Source organism: Prionailurus viverrinus, chromosome A1 (genome assembly GCF_022837055.1).
Source record: "Prionailurus viverrinus isolate Anna chromosome A1, UM_Priviv_1.0, whole genome shotgun sequence".
Classification (NCBI taxonomy): Eukaryota; Metazoa; Chordata; class Mammalia; order Carnivora; family Felidae; genus Prionailurus; species Prionailurus viverrinus.
The window spans coordinates 215,683,415-215,704,282 of record NC_062561.1 but is presented as its reverse complement, the minus strand read 5'-3'; the positions used below and the strand labels follow the sequence as shown (position 1 = coordinate 215,704,282).

Here is a 20,868-nt window from a genome sequence, read left to right as displayed (position 1 = left end):
TGCATCCAGCAATGCAAAAAATGAATGCACTTAAAGAATACTCAAGTTTTAAGTTGGTAGTCATAATTAAGTTGTTAGGTTGGAGTTAATATTATAATCTCCTTATAGTATTGAACCAAAGTTTTACTGAGGGAAACATCACTCTTGATTTAATTTCTTACCCTGAATGCTTCACCTTTTTAAGAGCAAAATAATTAATTCTTTGTTTAAAGTTCAACTTTGACCTTCAGTATATTGAGTAGTGTTTTATATTGAGTCCCAGGACTCTTCTTTCAATTAGTACTTTAGATATTTAATTTAAATCTTCACGTACTTGTATCTTGGTAAAATCTGCAAGACCCTAGCCTACATGTTTTATTCATCTTTGTGTCCTTAAAAGTGCCTGGGACAGATTTGCACCATAGAAACAGACAAATATTACTTGAATTAAGCTGCAATGATGGAAGAGATAAAATCCTGCCATGTAATTTAAAAGTGTTTCCCAGTTTATAGGTGTGCATGGTTTGATATGGATATCACTGATAGTGCTTTCTGTCATTGGGTTGACAACTGAAAATCTAAAGTCTTTAAAGTTCAAGGATATATTAGGTAGTAAACATATAAACCAAATTTAGTATGTCTTTCCATGGAAGCTACCTCTGGAAATTTCACATCAAAATGACACAAATATTTTATGATATAATAGGAAAAAAGTTCAAGGTACCTTAGTGCAAGCCAGAGAAACTGAAGACAACACAGTTGTATGTGCATAAACAAGAAAGATAAAAAGGGAAGATACAGCAAATAATAATATAGCATAAAAGTTGGTTCTTTTAAGACCTTTACAAATGAAAACCAGACATCATTTAGGGTCTCAGTAGAAGAAAGTTTGAAACAGAATGGGGAAAAGCAAGAGTTGACCAATAGAAAGCACATTTTTCTTAAAATTCCTAGGAAACTACATTGTGCAGACAATTCAAGTGCCTGGTAAAAAAGAAGTCATTTAAGACCAGAAAATGTTGATTGCAACAATTCACATAAAAATCAACTATGGAGAAAAATGTGAAAATACAGGGAGAGAAAAATTCTATATAATGACTAATTTTTTTTTTTACCAACTATACATTCTCCTAATCAACATATTTTGAGTTCTTGGAGGAAAAACAATCATTTCTGGAAAGTAATCTCATCTTAACTCTTTCTACTATTTATATGAGTATAATTCAGAAGAGAAACAGGAAAGAGAAGATGCAAAAAAAAAGTCTGCTTTTACATAGAGTTATGCAAAATTTTAGCTTGTTTTATTATTTTCTTTCCACAAATTGTGAAGCGTAGGATTCTGGCTCATTTCCTTAATTTATAGCCTAAGGCTTCTTGCCCCTTTCTCCCCCCCCCCCCCCCCCCCCCACTTAGGGTAAATACCCTCTGGAAAGCAAACTTTCCCTTTAGAAATCAAGTAAAGCAGAATGGACTATAAAAAATTACCTCCCTAGGGGCGCCTGGGTGGCTCAGTCGGTTAAGCGTCTGACTTCGGCTCAGGTCATGATCTCACAGTTTGCGAGTTTGAGCCCCATGTCAGGTTCTGTGCTGACAGCTTGGAGCCTGGAGCCTGTTTCAGATTCTGTGTCTCCCTCTTTCTTTGTCCCTCCCCCGCTCGCTCTCACACTCCCTCTCTCTCTCAAAAATAAATAAGCATTAAAAAAAAATTACCTTCCTACCCTAGTGTATCTTTTTTTCTCCACTTTTACTGAAATAATTGACGTACATCACTAAGTTTCAGGTGTAAGGCATGATGGTTTGATTTACATATACTGTGAAATGATTAGGCTCAGCATCCACCTTCTTATATGGATACAGTAAAAAGAAAAGAAAAAAATTCTCCTTGTAACGAGTTGATTTGTATCTTGAGTGTTCTGTCCAGCTTCCCAACTATGCGTATTATGTAAAAAGAATAAAAAGGGAGGAGCTATTTAACTTGTGCAAAGGCTATGATTTTGGTGATCACCTATCCACCCGCTTTGTAAAGGAAAACAGTTTTAAAACCAAATCAAGAAAATTAAGTGACTTGGTCAATTTGAGTGGTAGTATTATATTCCATTTTATCTCCCTTTCAACAGTCTACACGTCACTTTCTTGAGTTTTAAAATGATAATGCAGTAGTTGGAAACTTACTATGATGGCAAACCATCAAGTAATTTCTAAAGAAAGGGGAGAGACAGAATAGAAGACACAACACAAAGAAATCACTCCTTGGCAGGCAGAAAATTTGTAATGAGAGAAAGAGCAATGATAATGTTTTCTTATATTTTTAGCAGGTGCTATAGTTTATGAAGTGCTTCAGCATACGAGCACCCTTTGAATGACCGCATAAGCACATTTCCAGTTAGGCAGGATTAAATCCTTTTGAGCATGACAAAACAGTCCCAGAGGGTTTAAGAGACCAGTGTCACTATCAGCAGAGTGCCAAAGCTGGGGCTGGAGTCCAGCCTTTTTGATGTGATTGAGACTAATACTCTTCCCTTATACATTATGAAGATACTGGGGTAGCAGAAAGTATTTCAGACATGTAGGCAAATAAAACAATCACATAAATGCTTAGGAGTTGGAGCTCTATGAGCACAGCACTAACCGTGAGAACAGTTTCCCCAGTGTGGCCATCCAGACAGTACACATTTCTCTTTCTTGATTGCTTCATTGTTCCCTTAAAGCAAGAAGAAGAGAGAAAGAAAGAAAGAAAGAAAGAGGAAAAAAAGAAAAAGAAAAAGTGTTCAAATCATAACTTATAAACTTGTTCCCATCCAAGAAACATAATAAACAAATGAGCTCATAATTTCCTCTCCTAGAATCACTCACCTGAGTTATATGAGCAGGTTATGGAATTCAGTTTAGTCTTTTATTTATTGAGTACATACAGGATTCTTGAGAGTTAAGAATTTGAACAGAAAAATAGTCCCTCTCTCAAGCAAACTATCTGTTTTATAAAGATATAACTTTAACTTTTTAGATCCTAGGAGTCAATATAAGAATATTATATCCAATATATTTTTTACCTTTGAAGAAAAACACATTTTGGGAAAAGTCCATTAGCTACTGAGAAACATAATTTTAAAAATTTCTGCCATTTGAGTCATCATGTCTCAAATGCCTGCATTTATGTATTAATATTTTCCTCCAAAGTGTATGTGTTGGAGTAAGAGGGAAAATAAGAGAGGGGCACTAGGAACATATGTGTGTGTGTGTGTGTGTGTGTGTGTGTGTGTATGTGTGCATGCGCATGTGTCCTTAGATTTGGCAATTACTAAAGAGATTGCACCGTAAGGCAAAAAGATAGGATTGTAACTGGTGAGTTGCGGTGCCTTACTAAATCAATTTTTGACTGGGTATCTGGCTCTCAGCTTGATTTACCACTGGCTTTTTGAAAATGAAAATGTTAGACTAAGCAGGAGCTGAGACTAATGTCCCAGTCTGCCAAAGACCTTGGACGTCCAGAGCCAAGCCAAAGGCAGTAAACAATGCCTTTTTGGGGAAATAACTTCATGCAGTGAATAAACCAAAAGGCATTTGTTTAATTGATAAATCCCAAATGAACAATAACACATATTACAGTTTGTATCATTTGTGCCAATAGAATTTACAAATAACTTAGCCTGGGGTCTAATATAATAAATACAATGAATCCAGAAACGTTTGTAATCATCATGGGGAGTGCCGTTTGGCAGCATGCTCTGGTGTGAATTAGCACAGACACTGGAGTCAGGCAGATCCTTCCTTGCCATGTCCTTAACTTTGGGTAAGTTCCTTAACCTCTCTGACCTCAGTTTCTCTGAAAAATAAATTGAGAAAATAAAGGTTAGCTCCTGGAGTTGTTATGAGAAGTAATTGTTGAGCATTCTTGCGGTACCTGACACATATTAAGTGCTCACCAAAAGTGAGTGTTCTCCACTCTTGGCTGGGATTCTTGAGGGACCGCATTCAGGTTCAACTCACCTTGAATTCTAAAGGTAAGGAACTACCGCCTTAGTTTCCTATGGCTGCAGAAACAAATTACCACACGCTTAGTGGCTTAACAGTACAAACTTATTATCTTACAATTCTGGAGGTCAGAAGCCTGAAATGGGTTTTACTGGGCTAAAATCAAGGTGTCTGCTAGGTGTCCTTCTGGGGACTCTAGAAAAGGGTCCATTTCCCTGCCTTTTTGAGTTTGTAGAGGCTGCGTGTGTCCCTTGGTTCATAGTCTCCTCCCCCATCTTCAAAGTCAGCAGCCTATCATTTTCAAATCTCTCTCTCTCTCTATTCTCTCTGTCTCTGTCTTTCTCTGTCTCTCTGTCTCTCTGTCTCTCTCTGTCTCTCTGTCTCTCTCTCTCTCTCTCTCTCTCTCTCTCACACACACACACACACACACACACACACACACCACACTGACCTGTGCTCCACCTTTCCATCTCTGACTCCAACTCTCCCCCACCTCTTTCCCTGATAAGGACTCTGGTGATTACATTAGTCTCACCTGGACAATCTAAGGTAATCTCCCTATCTAAAAATCTCTATCTTCATCACATCTGTAAACTCCTTTTTGCCAGATAAGGTAACATAGTCACTAGTTCCAGGAATTAGGACATACACATCTTTGGGAGAGCTATTATTCTGCCTACCACAACTATTATAGCACTCAAGTTTTATTCATTTTATAGTTGCTCTGGTACTTTTGACATTAAATTCAAGGTATTGAGTGTAAAAGATAAATGTCAAGGGAATTAATAAATTTCTCCTGAGTTTAAATTTAAAATTCTTTTGCTTTTAGCACTTTGTCAGAAATTCTCCTCCACGTAACACAAGGTCTGTTTCAATGGTTATTAAACCTAACAAAAGATAAAAGATTGAATTGAGTGGGGTCGTGTGGCATCTCTGCAAATGCAGAATCTTTATGGTATTATTTGAATGTATTTTAAGCATAACTGTACACAATGAGAAAAAATGGAAGGACAGAAAGATGATAGATGATAGATGGATGGACAAATAGGTAGACAGAATTCAATCAGTGGTTCTCAATGGAGGCAATTTGTCCCCCAGTGGACACTTGACAACATCTGGAGACATCTTTGGTTGTTGTAACTTGAAACGTCCTATAGGCCTCTGGTGGGTAGGAGCCAGGAGTGCTGCTAAATACCCTACAATGCATAGTCTAGGTCCCACTACAGAGAGTTACTCAACACAAAATGTCAATAGTGCAGAGGTTAAAAATCCTGAATTAGATCTTTGTTACTCAGCACTTAAAATACAGTTTGGTACAGAGTAATCCTTTAATGAATGGTTCATAGATCTGAATGTAAACATCTGGAGATAATATTTTTGTTGTGGTTAACATAAGACACTGTGGTATCAGATCATCTGGACTCATGTTGGTTGTATGATGCCAAGAAATTACCTAACTCTTATCTTGCCTTGGTTTCCTCATCAGTTAGGAGGAAATATGAAGAGTGTCATGATATACATCTATATAATCTAGGTAATGATTTCAGCTCATTTCCTGGCCCACAGAATGGGTTTAATAAATGGCTATTATTATTTTCCCAAATCGCAGCCAGACCAGTTGCCAAATGATGAATTATATAAGAGGATGCTTTAAAGATAAAATATGTCCACCGCTATAAAAATCAGTCAAGTTATTTATATTTTATAGAGTATAATTTTTAAGGTCATTATAAGAGGAAACATAGTATACTTGAAAAAGAACATGGGATATGGAGGCAGCTTGATCCTAGGTTTTGTCAGAGAAAAAGAGATTTTCTAGATTCCTTTAGAGCCCATTTAATGTATCAAGAGAGGGGCCTAACCAACTAGAATAAAACTCATGAATTCCATTTATAAATATAGTCACCAAAAATTATTGGTGCCAGGCTCCGGACTGCATATCATGCTTCCACTCCCATTGTCTCCTTGATTTAAGAATGGGAATTGGCTCTTCCTCCCACCAAAACTGTTTTAGTGGGGGTATTCCTAAAGCCAAGGGAGGAATTTCACAGTCCTGGCTATTAAACATACAAACACACAGTCCTATATGTATCTGAAGTCCTTTCTTTTCTTCTTTTTTTTTAAATTTTTTTTAAATGTTTATTTTTGAGAGACAGAGACAAAGCACAAGTGGGGGAGGGGCAGAGAGAGAGAGAGAGGGAGACACAGAATTCAAAGCAGGCTCCAGGCTCTGAGCTGTCAGCACAGAGCCCAATGCAGGGCTTGAACCCGTGAACTGTGAGATCATGACCTGACCGAAGTCAGTGCTCAACCAACTGAGCCACCCAGGCGCCCCTGAAGTCCTTTCTATGGCCTTGACATTATATCTGAAGTTCCCAGGCAGCAGTGGCAAGTTTGTGAGTTAAAGGTAAAAGCAGAGTGGCTTTTGTCCATTCGCATTTGGGGCAATCGTGTGGTGAAGGAGAAGCCCCCTTTTAGCTCTCAGGAGACTTCCTGGGTTTCTCCAGGGCAAGAAAGAAGTGGATGATACCATAGATGGTACCTATCAGAGACAAAGCAACCCTGTAAGCTAGGACCACAGGAGCCAAGGGCAATGGAAGAGTCACAGTCAGACATCAGGGGGGGTTTCTGATGGCAATGAAGCAGGCAGGATTGAGCTCCTCACCTTTGATCTTGGAGAACTGAGATCATGTTTCTACCTGCCAAAACACACACATGCCACTGAAGAAAGTAATGGATGAGATATTGTCTAGAAATCAGTGGGCCAGAGGGCAGTACAAGGACTGTCCTTGGCTCCAAAAGCCCCCAAATTTCCCTCTGATGCAGACCATGTGAGTCTCTCTCCTTTATACACCCAGGAGGTATCCTGGACTGGATCAGGGGCAAAGAGAGAAAGCAGAAGCCAGAAAGACTGAGATTTATCTAAAAGAGTTATCTAAAGAGACCCTATTATTGAATCAGGTAGACGTTATTGGATTGCACTAAATTATTGACTCGATGTTCAACCTAATATTGAGTTCCTAATACTCAATGGGATTAGAGCTTAAGGGATAAACTATAAAAAAATAAATAAATAAATAAGGAAGCTGCATCTTCCCTTGCACATCTGAGTGCAGTGTGCGAAAATATGTGACCCAGCAACTCAAGGGAAGGAGTGTTTCTATTTTAGCTGACTTTATTGCTTTTATTACCCCAGGCACATTCTCAAAGCCTCCTCTGATTTTCTCCTACACTGAGCCTTGAAACCATGCCACGTGCTCATACTGGATGCTAAGTCATTTGTCTCCCATCAGTAATGCTACCTTCTCCAAGAAGTTTTCATAAACCATCAAAGAGCTAACATGTTCCCTGACTCCACCTTGTCCAATTTACAAGTGCCTTCTATGCTATCCTCTGGCTTTTTACTTACCTTATTATTCATAATACTTAATGACAGTGCTCAAGTGTCTAATCTCTGCTTTTATTCTGTATCTTTTACGTGAGTCAGTTTTTCCAAGCCTAAACTGCAAGTTTGCATAAGGCAAGTGTGATGTTTTTTTTATGCACCATCTCATACAGTCCTTCGGGCCCATATGTGTTTTTAAATGGCCTTGGTTCATAAAGTTAAATTATTTTTATTATGGAACAATGTTTCTGTGAAATGGAGCATTTTCCTTTCATTATCCATTAGTTTCTGCAACAGGATGATATTTGAAATATAGCGGAATGAAACTTGAAGCTTCTTCACCCTTGACAGGTGACTTCTGTCCCAGCACTCAGTGTACTTATAATGGGCAGTGTCCTTGATGTATTTATAACTTGTCTAGTTTTTTCAACAAACCCAATACAAGTTGGTTTTATTATTGTATTAAGATTTAATTGGGGCGCCTGGGTGGCGCAGTCGGTTAAGCGTCCGACTTCAGCCAGGTCACGATCTCGCGGTCCAGGAGTTCGAGCCCCGCATCAGGCTCTGGGCTGATGGCTCAGAGCCTGGAGCCTGTTTCTGATTCTGTGTCTCCCTCTCTCTCTGCCCCTCCCCCGTTCATGCTCTGTCTCTCTCTGTCCCAAAAATAAATAAATGTTGAAAAAAAAAAGATTTAATTGGTTATAAAATAAATATTTTTAGATACGGGGGAACAACATGAATTCCTCCCTCAGATCACTCATATTACATCACGTGCCTAGTGTTGGTAGTAACTGCTAAGTGGTCTGACAGCTTCAGGAATGGATAATCTTGGTGCATAGAGTTATACTAAAATGAAGCAAAACAGTAGATGGAGGACACTAAGATTTATTGATTGTCTTCCATGTGTCAGAAACCTTCGATGATTATTGATATTTTGTCCAATTTTATCTTTACAACATTCATTCATTAATTCCTTAAAATCATTAATTATTGAGGAACTACAATGTGCCAGTGATGTTGGGTGCTGAGAATACAGAAATTAACCAGACAGTTTTGGTGCCTTCTTTCATGAAACTTGCAATCTAGCTGTTTGCTGATTGAAACATGAAAATAGCTGTGAAACAAGTCATCAAAAAAATAGAATTCTTTAATGGCTAAATGGTGAATACATTGAGCACGTATAGCAGAGGAATCTCAGACTAGCAGCTTAGGGAAGTCTTTCCTGAGGAAATGAAGATTATGCAGACCTGATATATGGGTGAGATCAACCAGGTGAAGTTGTTCAAAAGGACTTTATGCCAAGGGGACCATATGCAGGAGGCCTAGATATGCGAGAGACTAACACATCTTTTAGAAACTACAATAAGAAGAGTACACTGAAACAAGGAGTGTCAGGGAGAGAATGGTGGCTGAGGAGACTAGGGAGGCAGAGACCATGGTGGACTTTGGAGGCCATGTTAAGGAGTGAGGACGAGCACTTTTATCCTGAGAGTAAAGAGAAAACACCAGAGGATTTAATTAGAGGAGAATGGCATCTTCAGAATTAGTGTTGCTATTGTTTAAGTTGGGCTAGTCACAGAAAGGAAAATAGATTAAGAGGAAGTAAGACTGAGTGTGTTAGGAGGGCGTCATTACAACAGACTGAAGAGAAAGGGCAGTGACCTGGACCATGGTGGTAGAAATGAAGGCAAGTAGGTGAGTCAAGGTATATGTAAGAGTTAGAACTTACAGGGGCTTGGTGGCTAATGAATGTGGATGATTGAGGCACAGGCGAAGGTCTAGGATGACTCTCTGATGGCGCCTTTGCAGAGATGGGACATACAGAGGAGGAGTAGATTTGGAGAGAGGGTGATAAAGTCAGTTGGGAAGTACTGAGCATAAGTTGTCCAAGAGACTTGCACCTTTGTCTATCTCAAGAAACTGGCCCCGGGGTATAGATACTCTCAAATAGATTTGGGCATCAAGGCCACAGAGGTAATAGTTGAACACAGAAAAATAGAGAGATGATCTCATCTGGAGAGAAGATGTGAAATGGAATGACAAGGACCTGAGACATAGGCCTAAGGGTTACCAACTTTTAAAGGGCAAGTAGAGGAGGAATAACTGGCAAAGTTAATTGTTCTGAGTTCTATCTTATAGATGACAGAATGAAATTAAGAAAATTTAATTAATTTAGTTAATTAACAGGAAAGTCAGAATTCAGACCCAAATCTTTCCACCTTCTGAATACTCAGGTTTATGATGCGAGAATAATTTATTGAAGCATTTCTCAGTTAGGCCTCCGGCGAAGCATTTTACATACATTATTTCATTAATTTTCAGAGCAACATTCCTGTAAACTAAGTATCATGATTCCTATCATAGAGGTGAGGTAACTGAGACTTGCACAGAGTAACTAAGTTCTCCCAAGTTACACGACTAGTACACAGCATGCATTTCCACCCGTTTCTTTTTTTTTTAATTAGATTTTTTGTTTTTTTATGTAATCTCTACACCCGAGATGGGGCTTGAACTCACAACCCCGAGATCCAGAGTTCCATGCTCCACTGATGGAGCCAGCTGGGCATCCCTACACCCATGTGTTTCCCTTGCCCAAGTCCATGCTGTTAACTATTATACTAGTTAAGGCAATGGTAATCAACGTTCAGCACTCATCGGAATTACCTGGAGGTCATCTTCTTTTTTTTTTTTTTTAACATTTATTCATCTTTGAGAGGCAGAGAGAGAGCGTGAGTGGGGGAGGAGCAGAGAGAGAGGGAGACACAGAATCAGAAGCAGGCTCCAGGCTCTGAGCTGTCAGCACAGAGCACGATGTGGGACTCAAACTCACTGACTGCGAGATCATGACCTGAGCCGAAGTCAGATGCTTACCTGACTGAGCCACCCAGGCACCCCCGCCCCTGGAAGGCTTCTTAAAACACAAATTGTGGGGGGCAACCTGGTGGCTCAGTCTGTTGAGCACCTGACTTCAATTCAGGTCATGATCTCACAATTTGTGAGTTGGAGTCCCGCACCAGCCTCAGAGCCTACCTAGGATTCTCATTGTCTCTCTCTCATTCTCTCTTTCATTCTCTCTCTCATTCTCTCTCTCTCTCTCTCTCTCTCTCAGAATAAACAAATAAACTTTAAAATAAAATTTGAAAGATATTGTTTACCTAACCCTATAATCTCTAAAACAATCTACTTCTAATCCCTTCTATGTGCTTCAAGCAAGGTTGAATTTCTTCCTGGTATAAACTCTACCCAACAACCTCTTCACAGCCTTCACAATATCAAGATATTCATTAGCATTGTGTATAATGCATTATGTAGAGAGATGTATGCATATATACATATATATATACACACACGTATATATATACATATACATATACATATACATATACATATACATATACATACATATATATATATATATTGAATTCAGTTCAGCCTCAGTTTGTCCTAACTTGATCATAGACTTATTTTCCTAATTTAAAATAATATTCAATCTATTTAGCAAAAGGTTGTTCTCTCTTTCTCTCTCCACCATAACTCCAGTTTCTCCACCTCAGCCCCCTTCAGACAGCTTTTCACAACTGTTCTGATTGCGCTGTGACATCTCCAGTTGTCAACCTTTACATTTCTCAAATGGCCACATCACATTTGCACTACACTCTAGATATTAGCCATAATCTAATTTTTTATTTCAGAAAAAAAATCGCATAATTCCTTTTCTAGACCCCTTTCAGGCTGTTGTAGATACTCAGTGACTCAGTGACAGACTGAAAATCTGAAACTGAAATCTGCACAATTAGTGTTATACTTTTGAATTGGAGTCAAGGGGCACCTGGGTGGCTCAGTCAGTTAAGCATCCGACTTCAGCTCAGGTCATGATCTCACAGTTTGTGAGTTCGAGCCCTGCTTTGGGCTCTCTGCTGTCAGCACAGAGCCTGCTTGGGATCCTCTGTCCCCTCTTCTCTCTGCCCCTCCCCTGCTAGTTCTCTCTCTCTAAATAAATAAATAAACTTAAAAAAAATGAATTGGAGTCAAAATCAAGTTCAGAGCTGGCACGTGTAGCAGGTAAAAAGAGGCCGGCACTGCTTTGGCGTTACCCTCTGTGGGCCTGTGTCTGCAACTCCAAATCCCTGTATTTATTTGTCAAGGTGCTGCACTTTAATAATAAATCAATGGAAAAACAAAGGCCCTGAGCTCCTTCTGGAACAAAATGCTACAGGTACAGTAGTAAAAAGTCCTGCCAGCCCCAGATGAGATGTGACTTTCTGAGGAAAGTGGATAATTTTTACTTGATGGTGAATCGTTAAAAGTGAGCCAGATGATTAAACTTAATGGAACAGCCACATTAAACTGAAATTAGTAAAAACATGCCTCGGGCAGCCTACAACCTTTTATTTGTTGTTGTTTAACTTCTGCCTTTTACAGTGGCCATGATGAATGACATCACAAAAGAAAAAATCCAATTAAAATCTAAGTGCTCAATAAACGCCTAATGTCTGGTTGCCACCATCACTTTCACTAGCACTGATGTCTCATGTTTCCTCTTTTCCCCAAGAAGAGAGAAAAGAACTGGCCCCGGGGGAGGTGCGTGGAAGGAGGGGCAAGCGGGGAAAGAGCACACAAAGGCTTCCGGAGGTTTCTGCTCCGTGTACTGTATCAGACACAGGCACTGCACCTCGAGGGGGATGAGGCTAAATTGTTTTATTATCAGACAAGGCCTGAGTAAAGAGATGCATTTTCGCACCAGTTTTCAAATGTTGATAAATCAGAATGGGGATCTGCAGAGCAATCCTGTTCATACTCTTCGTTGGCGTCTCTGCTGCCCTTTTATATCGTCTCGGGTGTTTGTTCCATAAGTCATCGGAATGGTCTCTCCTGACAGCTAAAAATAAGTTTCTGATTACTTTTACCTGAATAAATCTTGTGACCAGATGTGGTCTTCACCTACTAAGTGTGCAACAATTACATATCGAGAGTGATGAAAGAACCAGCCGAGGGGCGTCTACAATCTAGTGGGATGCAGAATACAATGTATCACATGGGAAGACAGCGACTGCCACCGGTAGAAGAATACTAGCTTTGGATGACAGATTTTACCTTAGAGATACTATGGGTTTATAAAATTGGGTTTTCAAAGTCCTCACAACAAAGTTCTCAAAGTCAAAATAAGAGCCAAAACATGCTTATTTTGGATGAGGAGCTAATAGAAACGGTATCTTAAAATGTGCTCTTACTCCATGTTCGCATAGGAATTAACATAGTATTTGTACATAGTCTCTAATCAGATCTTCATGATAGCCTGGTCCTGTGGTTCTATTATCCTCATTTTATTGATAAGGATCTTGGCTCAGCGAGGTTAATTGATGCTGCCATGATCTTACACTTGGTCAGCGAGAGAGAACGAGCACAACTCCTATTTGGAACTCTGGTGCGGTGCCCCCCCCCCCCCCACCTCGCCCAGTGCCGGGTTTGCTAACCATGGCTGCCCAGAAGCCACATCCAATGGGTGGTGATGTTGGTTTCATTACTCATGAGTTAATGAAATAGCCTTTTAAAAGCTCTCTTCAGTCATTAGGATTTGACGATGGAGAGTTAAACTTTCCCCAGTGGCTCTTTCTGTGTAATCACGGTTTCAACGTTTCCTTAGCATATCACATTACACAAATCATGGAGTCCTCTTTTGTTTTACATTTCTTATTGCGTTTGTCTCACTTCTAAGCAATTTCCTCCCCGTTCCCATTCATCTTCCATTATTTCTGCCAAATTGCTTTCAAGGTCACTAATTGTATGAATAATATTCTCTTCCTCAAACTCTGCTGTTAACTAGCATTAGCTGTGTGGCTTTGGACACAGTTTCCCTATCTCTAAAAACAAGGAGGTTGCACTGAATAACCTGTAGGGCCTCTTCTTGTGCTCAAGTTCTAATCTTCCGACTCTTTCACACAAGGTGTATGATTTTGGAAACACTACATAAACCGGAGTGTTAATTTTCTTGATTCTGTTATGATGGATTCAATTAGTTCATGCTTCCCAAAGTGTGTCTCTTAGAAAATTGTTCTCGGGAATGCCAACACCCACAAAGGATTCTTTGTGCAAGAACGTTTGGGAAAGCTAGTTTGTTTTTTTTTTTTAAGTGATTATTTATTTTGAGAGAGACATAGAAAGTCAGCACAGGACGGGCAGAGAGAGAAGGGAGACAGACCCTGATGCAGGTTCAAGCCCACGAACCATGAGATCATGACCTAAGCCGAAATCAAAAGTCAGATGCTCACCTGACTGAGCCACCCAGGAGCCCCCGGGAAAGCTAGATTAAATACAGTCAAGTACAGTTTTAAACTGGAGGCAGTGACAGCCTTTAATACGTTAATGTACACTGGGTGACTCCTAAGAAAAAGGCAGAAAAACAAAGTAATCCCCAAACATATGGGGCCGCAGAACCCCTTCTCAGCATTTTAGATAATTGATATTCCATGGGATATCATTTTTTAGAAAGTCTGGGTTCGCTTATTTTAAAAGTCCCTTTTGCCTTGAGAGTTTGTTTTCAAATGTGGTTATAGACACTATTCTGAGCATTTCGTATAGTATTCATCAACAGGACACAGAGTTGGCTTACCTGTTGCTGTTGTTCCCATAACTGTTGTAACATAGCCTATACTATGTTTAGACAGAGTTGAAATAAGGTAGAGCTTAGCTACCTTACCAATAAACTATCTTGTCTGTATGCAGCTAATACTTATAACTGGTCTTTTCAAATAGATCTCCTCAATTTTAATTTTTGAAAATTTGTGAATAGAGTTAGCTTATCTGAAGACCTAGGAAAAATACCTTCTAAACTTTTACTAAGGTGGGGAAAAGGGACCCAAAGACACAACAGAAACTCAAAGCTCTAGAAATCTTCTCTGGGATAGGCAACACAGGCGAGTTCTCCAAGTTAGAATGATTATCTTTCACTTCAATGGTATATTAGCACTCATTTAATTCAACCTTTAACCTGACCCATTTCACTGACAGTTAATCTTTTTTTTAATGTTTATTTATTTATTTTGAGAGAGACAGAGAGAGTGTGAGTGGGGGAGGGGCAGAGAGTGAGGGAGAGAGAATCCCAAGCAGGCTCCTCACTGCCAGGGCAGAGTCCGATGTGGGGCTCAATCTCACAAGCCATGAGATCATGACCTGAACTGAAATCAGGAGTCAGACGTTTAATCGACTGAGCCACCCAGGTGCCCCTCACTGATGGGTTAATCTTATCAGAGCCTCCGCCTGATTACCTTCAGGAGAAGGGAACCCACTATTTTATAAAGCAGATTATTCCATTTTAGTCTGGCTCCACTTTTTAGAAGATCCTCTCCTATATTAAATGAAAATCTGAGTATTAAATGTTCTTGTTCTAAGTGCCCTTGTAAATTATCTAATAAAGGGATTTTCAAGGCATTGTTCATGGCAACACTTAAGATGTTTCTCAAATGCTTTGAGTTGAATTTCATAAGTAATTAAATAAATATCACATCTTCCCAGAAAAGTGATTATAAACTCCATCATATGAAACTCAATGAGATTGAGTAGCTTCCCTAAATTCACCAAGATAGCAAAGTATAGAGTCAGAATGTACCCCGGTCTCTCTGTTTCAAAAACCAAAATCCTTAGGGCTCCTGGGTGGCTCAGTGGATTAAGCGTCCAACTCTTGCTTTCAGCTCAGGTCATGATCTCACAGTTCATGAGACTGAGGCCCAAGCTGGGCTGTGCGCTGACAGTGGGGAGCCTGTTCGGAATTCTCTCTCTCCTCTCTCTGCTCCTCCCCCACTCACACTTTCTCTGTCGCTCTCAAAATAAATAAACTTAAAAAAAAAAGATTCTCTCTCTCTCTCCCTCCCCCTCTGCCCCTCTCCCCTGCGCACATGCTCTTTCTCTCTCTAAAAAAAAAAAAAAACAAAAACAAAACAAAAACAAAATTATTTTCTCCATAGCATGTCACTTCTCTAATATGTCCAGATACATAAAAGTGAACAGTAGAGTGTATTTGTAGAATCTGAATGCTATGGTGAAAATAGGAAAGTAGTGAAAAGAGTTTCATACCAACCAGGTTAATACGTCCTTAGGCATTTTGCTATTACTCTGGACTTCAGTGTTCCCTTCTTCAAAACAAGGATTACTACATTTTCTACAAGCTCTGTTCCAGTTCTAGAAATTTCTATGATTATAAGGAAACATATTCATTAATGAATGGCATTACTATTGAGGATTTAAGTAAACAATAAGAAAAAAAAAACCCTCAAACTTTCCTCCCTCAGAAAGGAATGAATAAAAGTTAACAAGACAAACAGTTTAGAATCACATGCTTGACTTTTACTTTCTTTAATTTTTTTTTTCTACACTAGTTACATTCAGACCAGGATAGAGGAGATGGATCACTTAAATATATCCTTTCAGGAGATGGAGCAGGAGATCTCTTCATTATCAATGAAAACACAGGAGACATACAGGCCACCAAGAGGCTGGACAGGGAAGAAAAACCTGTTTACATCCTTCGAGCTCAAGCTATAAACAGAAGGACAGGGAGACCCGTGGAGCCCGAATCTGAATTCATCATCAAGATCCATGACATCAACGACAATGAACCAATATTTACCAAGGATGTTTACACGGCCACTGTTCCCGAAATGTCTGATGTTGGTGAGTGAGATGTGATTTCAACCACATGATGTCTCTCCTCTAGTACGTCAACTGAATAAAGAATCCTAGGAGTGAAATTTACTGAGGTGAATGAATGTAGATGCTAAATTCTAAAACTATCATATTTCAAACAATCCCTTTATGACAAGTACATCTGTTTCCAAATATTACTCTAGTCTCATTTTATTATAAGAAAACAGCATTTCCTCTAATGATGAAAGGATGAAAAAATGTCAGGCAAGAACAGGAGGAAGAAAGAGATATCATCTCACCTACTTCCTGCCTCCCCAGGTGCCCACCCTGGTCCTCAGGCTGAGAGACAGCACCCCTCTCCACCTCTCTTAGCACATATTGGTACTTGGCTTGAGGTTAGGATCTCTCCAGTGTGAAACAAAAGCCTGAGTTTACATTCCAGACTGGAGAGTAATGACAGTTGCTTTAAGTAAATATGTGTTTGGGAAAGAGACTCAGAAAACTTAAAAAAAAATCCATAATTATGCAGGGGTTGTTTAGGGGATGTATCCTTTACTAAGTGATGGAAATTAAGAGATTTTCATGACATTAATATGATGAATTAATATTTTGTGCACAATTCTACTACCAATTTTAAAGTTAATATGTATGCTCCTAATTTGCTTAAATTGGGAGGTCAACACAATTTAAATTTTAAAAAATCCTACTGACATCACTCTTAGCCGTATTAAAATACTTAATGGGAAACAGTGACAAATTTTAAGCTACCTGAATAAAGGGTTATTTTTATTTTCATTCGGTGTCAAATTCAAAAGGGCTAAATTACTTAATAATAACTCTTCTATAATTCTATGAGTCAGATATCAGAGGCATTTTAGGTCACAGTTCCAAGACTTAGAAAAACCTAATCCATGGAAATGATTGTAAACCATCTAAATCTTTCTCATCAAGAAGCTGCTCGTCTCATTACTTAAAACGACTTTGTTTCATCAGAAAAATCACAAACCATCAGCCAAGCAAAAGAGAGGGATTAAAATTCTTTTAAGAGGAAGATTTGTTAGGAAAAAATATTTTTCCTCTATGTGGTAAAAGTAAGGAACAATCAATAAGCGATAGTCTCAACATCAGCACCACCCAGCAAAACAGTTTCCAGAAAACAAAATTTGATGTGCAAGGTGTCACCCCCACAACTATAGAGGGTGCCATTCACTTTTGAACTATGTTAGAATTAAGTATGTATTATAAATATCTGGGGGCAGCTGGACGTAACATGTCTTAAGGGAAGACAAAGGGAAGGCTCTTTCTAATTTGCACACAGGTACAGTTATGTTCATATTAACCATTATCATAAATGAACACATCATTATTATCATACAAAAAGGCATCTTAATCCTACATTACAAAGTGGGATAGCAGCATGGTGGTATAAATGGGCTTTGGGTGTCAAACAGACCTGAATTTGAAACTCTACTAATAAGCAGCATCTTGATGTCTCTGATCCTTCAGTTTCATATCTACAAAAAATAAATAATAAATGTCAACAGCTAAGGATTACCATGAGGATGAAATAAGAAAACAAGGGCAGAGCCCCCAGTACAATATCTGACAACTAACAGGTGATCAAAACATCTAGATAATCATATTATAAAAGCATTCAAATTTTATATTGATGTCAAGTAAGAATGTGGGTGTTAGTTAACTACTATTAGCTCTTGCTCTGAGGTCATATAATGCTTTGTCCCCACCTTCTTTCCCAAATTACAAGGATGGGTGTTCGATCTCATGCACCAACATGTTACATCCAGAGCATCCACCACAGTACAATATATTTGTTCAACAAACAGGATTGGTTAGATATTACAAAAGCAATGTAAAACTTCTAATATTCCCTGAACGTAACTTCCCTGTCCTTCCTATGGACAGGAGAACTCCAACAGTATGCTTACTGTTTATCTGATATGAATATCAAAAGTCAGCCATAAGATGATCTTCATCAGAGTAAGGTCTTACCCTTTTTTGGAAGTCACAGATCTCTTTGAGAATCCAATAAAATCTATGGATCTTCTCTTCAGTGAAATAAACATGTAAGCATACACATAAAAATCTGTGTGGAATTTCACGGGGGTCAGGAATATTTTGAAGGTTATTCGGTGACTGCAGTCCTTAAAACAAGAATGCTGATCTAAAACATCATTGCCTTCTCTGTGCAAGTAATTATAATAATTTTTTTGGAGTTACAGGTTCCAGATGTGAATTTTCTAGTATTCTAATAATTCTTTAATCCAACACTACCTCTTTTAAGTTTCAAGATCTTTCAAACTCTTAGAATTATCAGATAGATTTATCATTTAGGATGCTTTTATTGAACAGAAAACCCAACTCAAACTAGTTTAAACAAATAAAAGTATTTAGTGACTTAAGTCATACTTAGGTCAAAAATAAAATGGGCTTTTGAGATGGTTTGATTTGGGTTCAATTATTTCTCTGAAATTTTCTGTCATATTCAGCGTTGTCCTCAGGCTGGCATCTCTGAGGTCACAAAATAGCTGCTGCATTGACAGGCCCTACATCAGCACATTACAGTCCAGGAGAAAGAGCACTCATGACAGAATTCCCAAGAAAATCTCAAGTGGCCTCATGATTGGACAACCCCGAAACTAATCACTGTAGATAAAGCAATGCAAGATGCTGATTGACTTAGGTCTGGATAACTTCAAAGAATGACTATAGCAAGAGTCCAATCAAATCTCATCTTTGGACATTAGTTGAAATTGGTTCCACCCAAGGTCATGGTTATCCCATGCTTCTCTTTAACCTAACCCTTACAACATTTATAAATGTTGATCACACTCTTTCAGAATGAGAAGCCAAAGGCTTTTAAAGAAATTTTTAATGTTTATTTATATTGGAGAGAGAGAGAAAGAAACTGAGTGCAAGCAGAGGAGGGGCAGAGAGAGAGGGAGACAGAACCTGAAGCAGACTCCAAGCTGTCAGCACAGAGCCTGATGTGGGGATTTGAACTCACCAGCGGTGAGATCCTGACCTGAACCAGTCGGACGCCTAACCCACTGAACCACCCAGGCGTCCCGATAAATCCAAGGCTTTTTAACCCTAGGAGCATCCTGAAATTCTCAACTCCTTTGTCAAGATACTTTTGTACAGAAGTAAGATCACGCTTTCTCTATCTGTGTGTGCATCAAGGATCTACATGGGTCCTTGATTTATTTTCAATTCATGTTTCTGTCATTACAGGCACATTTGTTGTCCAAGTCACCGCAACTGATGCTGATGATCCAACTTATGGCAACAGTGCTAAAGTTGTGTATAGTATCCTACAGGGGCAGCCCTATTTTTCAGTTGAATCAGAAACAGGTTAGAATTCCTTTTTGATCTTCTTTTTACAATCCATAATTTTAATTGATTTAATGAAAACAATTTATTAAAAAAACAATCAGTGTAATTGAATATTCTTAGATTCATCTGCCAAATTTTACCAGCAATATATTTGTAAACATGATATCCAGATCATTTTAATTCAGAAATCTGACAATGGATGTTTCACCATTTTACTTATGTAGGGTAAATTCAGAAAACTTATACAATGTCAGTTTTTTCTTCCAGTTTGGAGTGAACCTAAAAACGAATACCTCCTGATAGCCATTAGGGCTATTTACAAATATTCCAATTCTTCTTTTACTAGTTATTTGGCATCTCTCTACCCTGCTCTAAAGGTAGATATAGCCATGAGATTTGTTTGGGCCGGTATATGTGGCAATGATTCAAGTCACTTCCAAGCTGAACTTTTGGACCTGGTGCACAACCCACATTCCTTTCCTCCTGCCACAGTGATCATGGATGGAAACAAATGTTGGCCTTGGTCTCCAGCCTGGATGTCTGTTACTATCAGCAGAGCTTCTTGCTGGCCTCCTCAGAGCATGAGCAAAAAATTAACGTTAGCTGTGTTAAGACAGTAAGATTTTATTATGACATTGTCTAGCTCGTGCTGATAGCATCCTAATAAACAAAGTGGATTCCTTAATGGAATTCTTTTTTTAACACCTCATTTTTCTGCATTTTATCCACAAAGTAGCATACTATCTTCTGATGAATTGTTTCTTAGGAAATATTGTCTGTGCTGTACGGTAAATTCTACACATATTTTTGCTATCATAATAGGAGTTGAATTCCTTTTCTACATTTCCCAAGCATCCATTATTGTTAGTAGAAATCAAAACTTTTCTAGGTTACCACATCCAGTTGGAAATTGATGTGTTAAGAGGTGCAACGAACTTGGAAAGAATCCCAAGGAGAAAGAAAATGTTGAGTTGAAAAACAATGAGGGTGAAAAATTAGAAATATTCAATGTAAAGGACAAAGGCTAAGGTGATCTCCTCTATTTAAATAGAGAAGTCCTGTTATTGGAGAACAGACACAGCTGCACTTTCACTGAAGCCAGGACTATAGGAATAAAACTGACCTGTTGTCTGAGGTGTTCGTGTTAAAAATAAAAGAAAAAAAAAGATATTTTCAGCTTCATTAGTTGTTAAGCACTGGAATGTGCTACGAGAGAAGGCTATAAAGCCTTTAAAGCCTTGAAAGCCTTTAAAGCCTATAAAGATTTTTGAAAGAATGTTGTTAATTTAAGCATAAAGCCTACACAGAGATTAGGCAAACTTTTAGAAGTTCTTTCAACTACTTATTTTATAACTACTGAACAACAGAGATAAAATTAACCTAACATAAGAATGAATGTTGGTCGCTGCTGGGACCAGTTGAACTAATGCTCACATCAGCTTTAGGAAAACTTAAGTTCTCTAGGATCATACAGGATGATAATTATGGGAGAACTGAGCTGTGTTTTCTTCAGACCATAGTTTGTGGCTTAGAAAATC

General features: G+C 38.7%; 1 protein-coding gene across 3 annotated transcripts in view; it reads left to right on the top strand.

Annotated features, from left to right (window-relative positions):
• Nucleotides 1–20,868, top strand: part of CDH6 (cadherin 6) — a 128,944-nt gene that overhangs the window by 82,197 nt on the left and 25,879 nt on the right. For all 3 annotated transcript variants that reach the window (XM_047874490.1, XM_047874500.1, XM_047874482.1), the window contains 2 exons: nt 15,709–16,003; nt 19,229–19,348. In XM_047874490.1, coding sequence (XP_047730446.1) covers nt 15,709–16,003; nt 19,229–19,348 — 415 coding nt within the window. The remainder of the gene's footprint in view (nt 1–15,708; nt 16,004–19,228; nt 19,349–20,868) is intronic.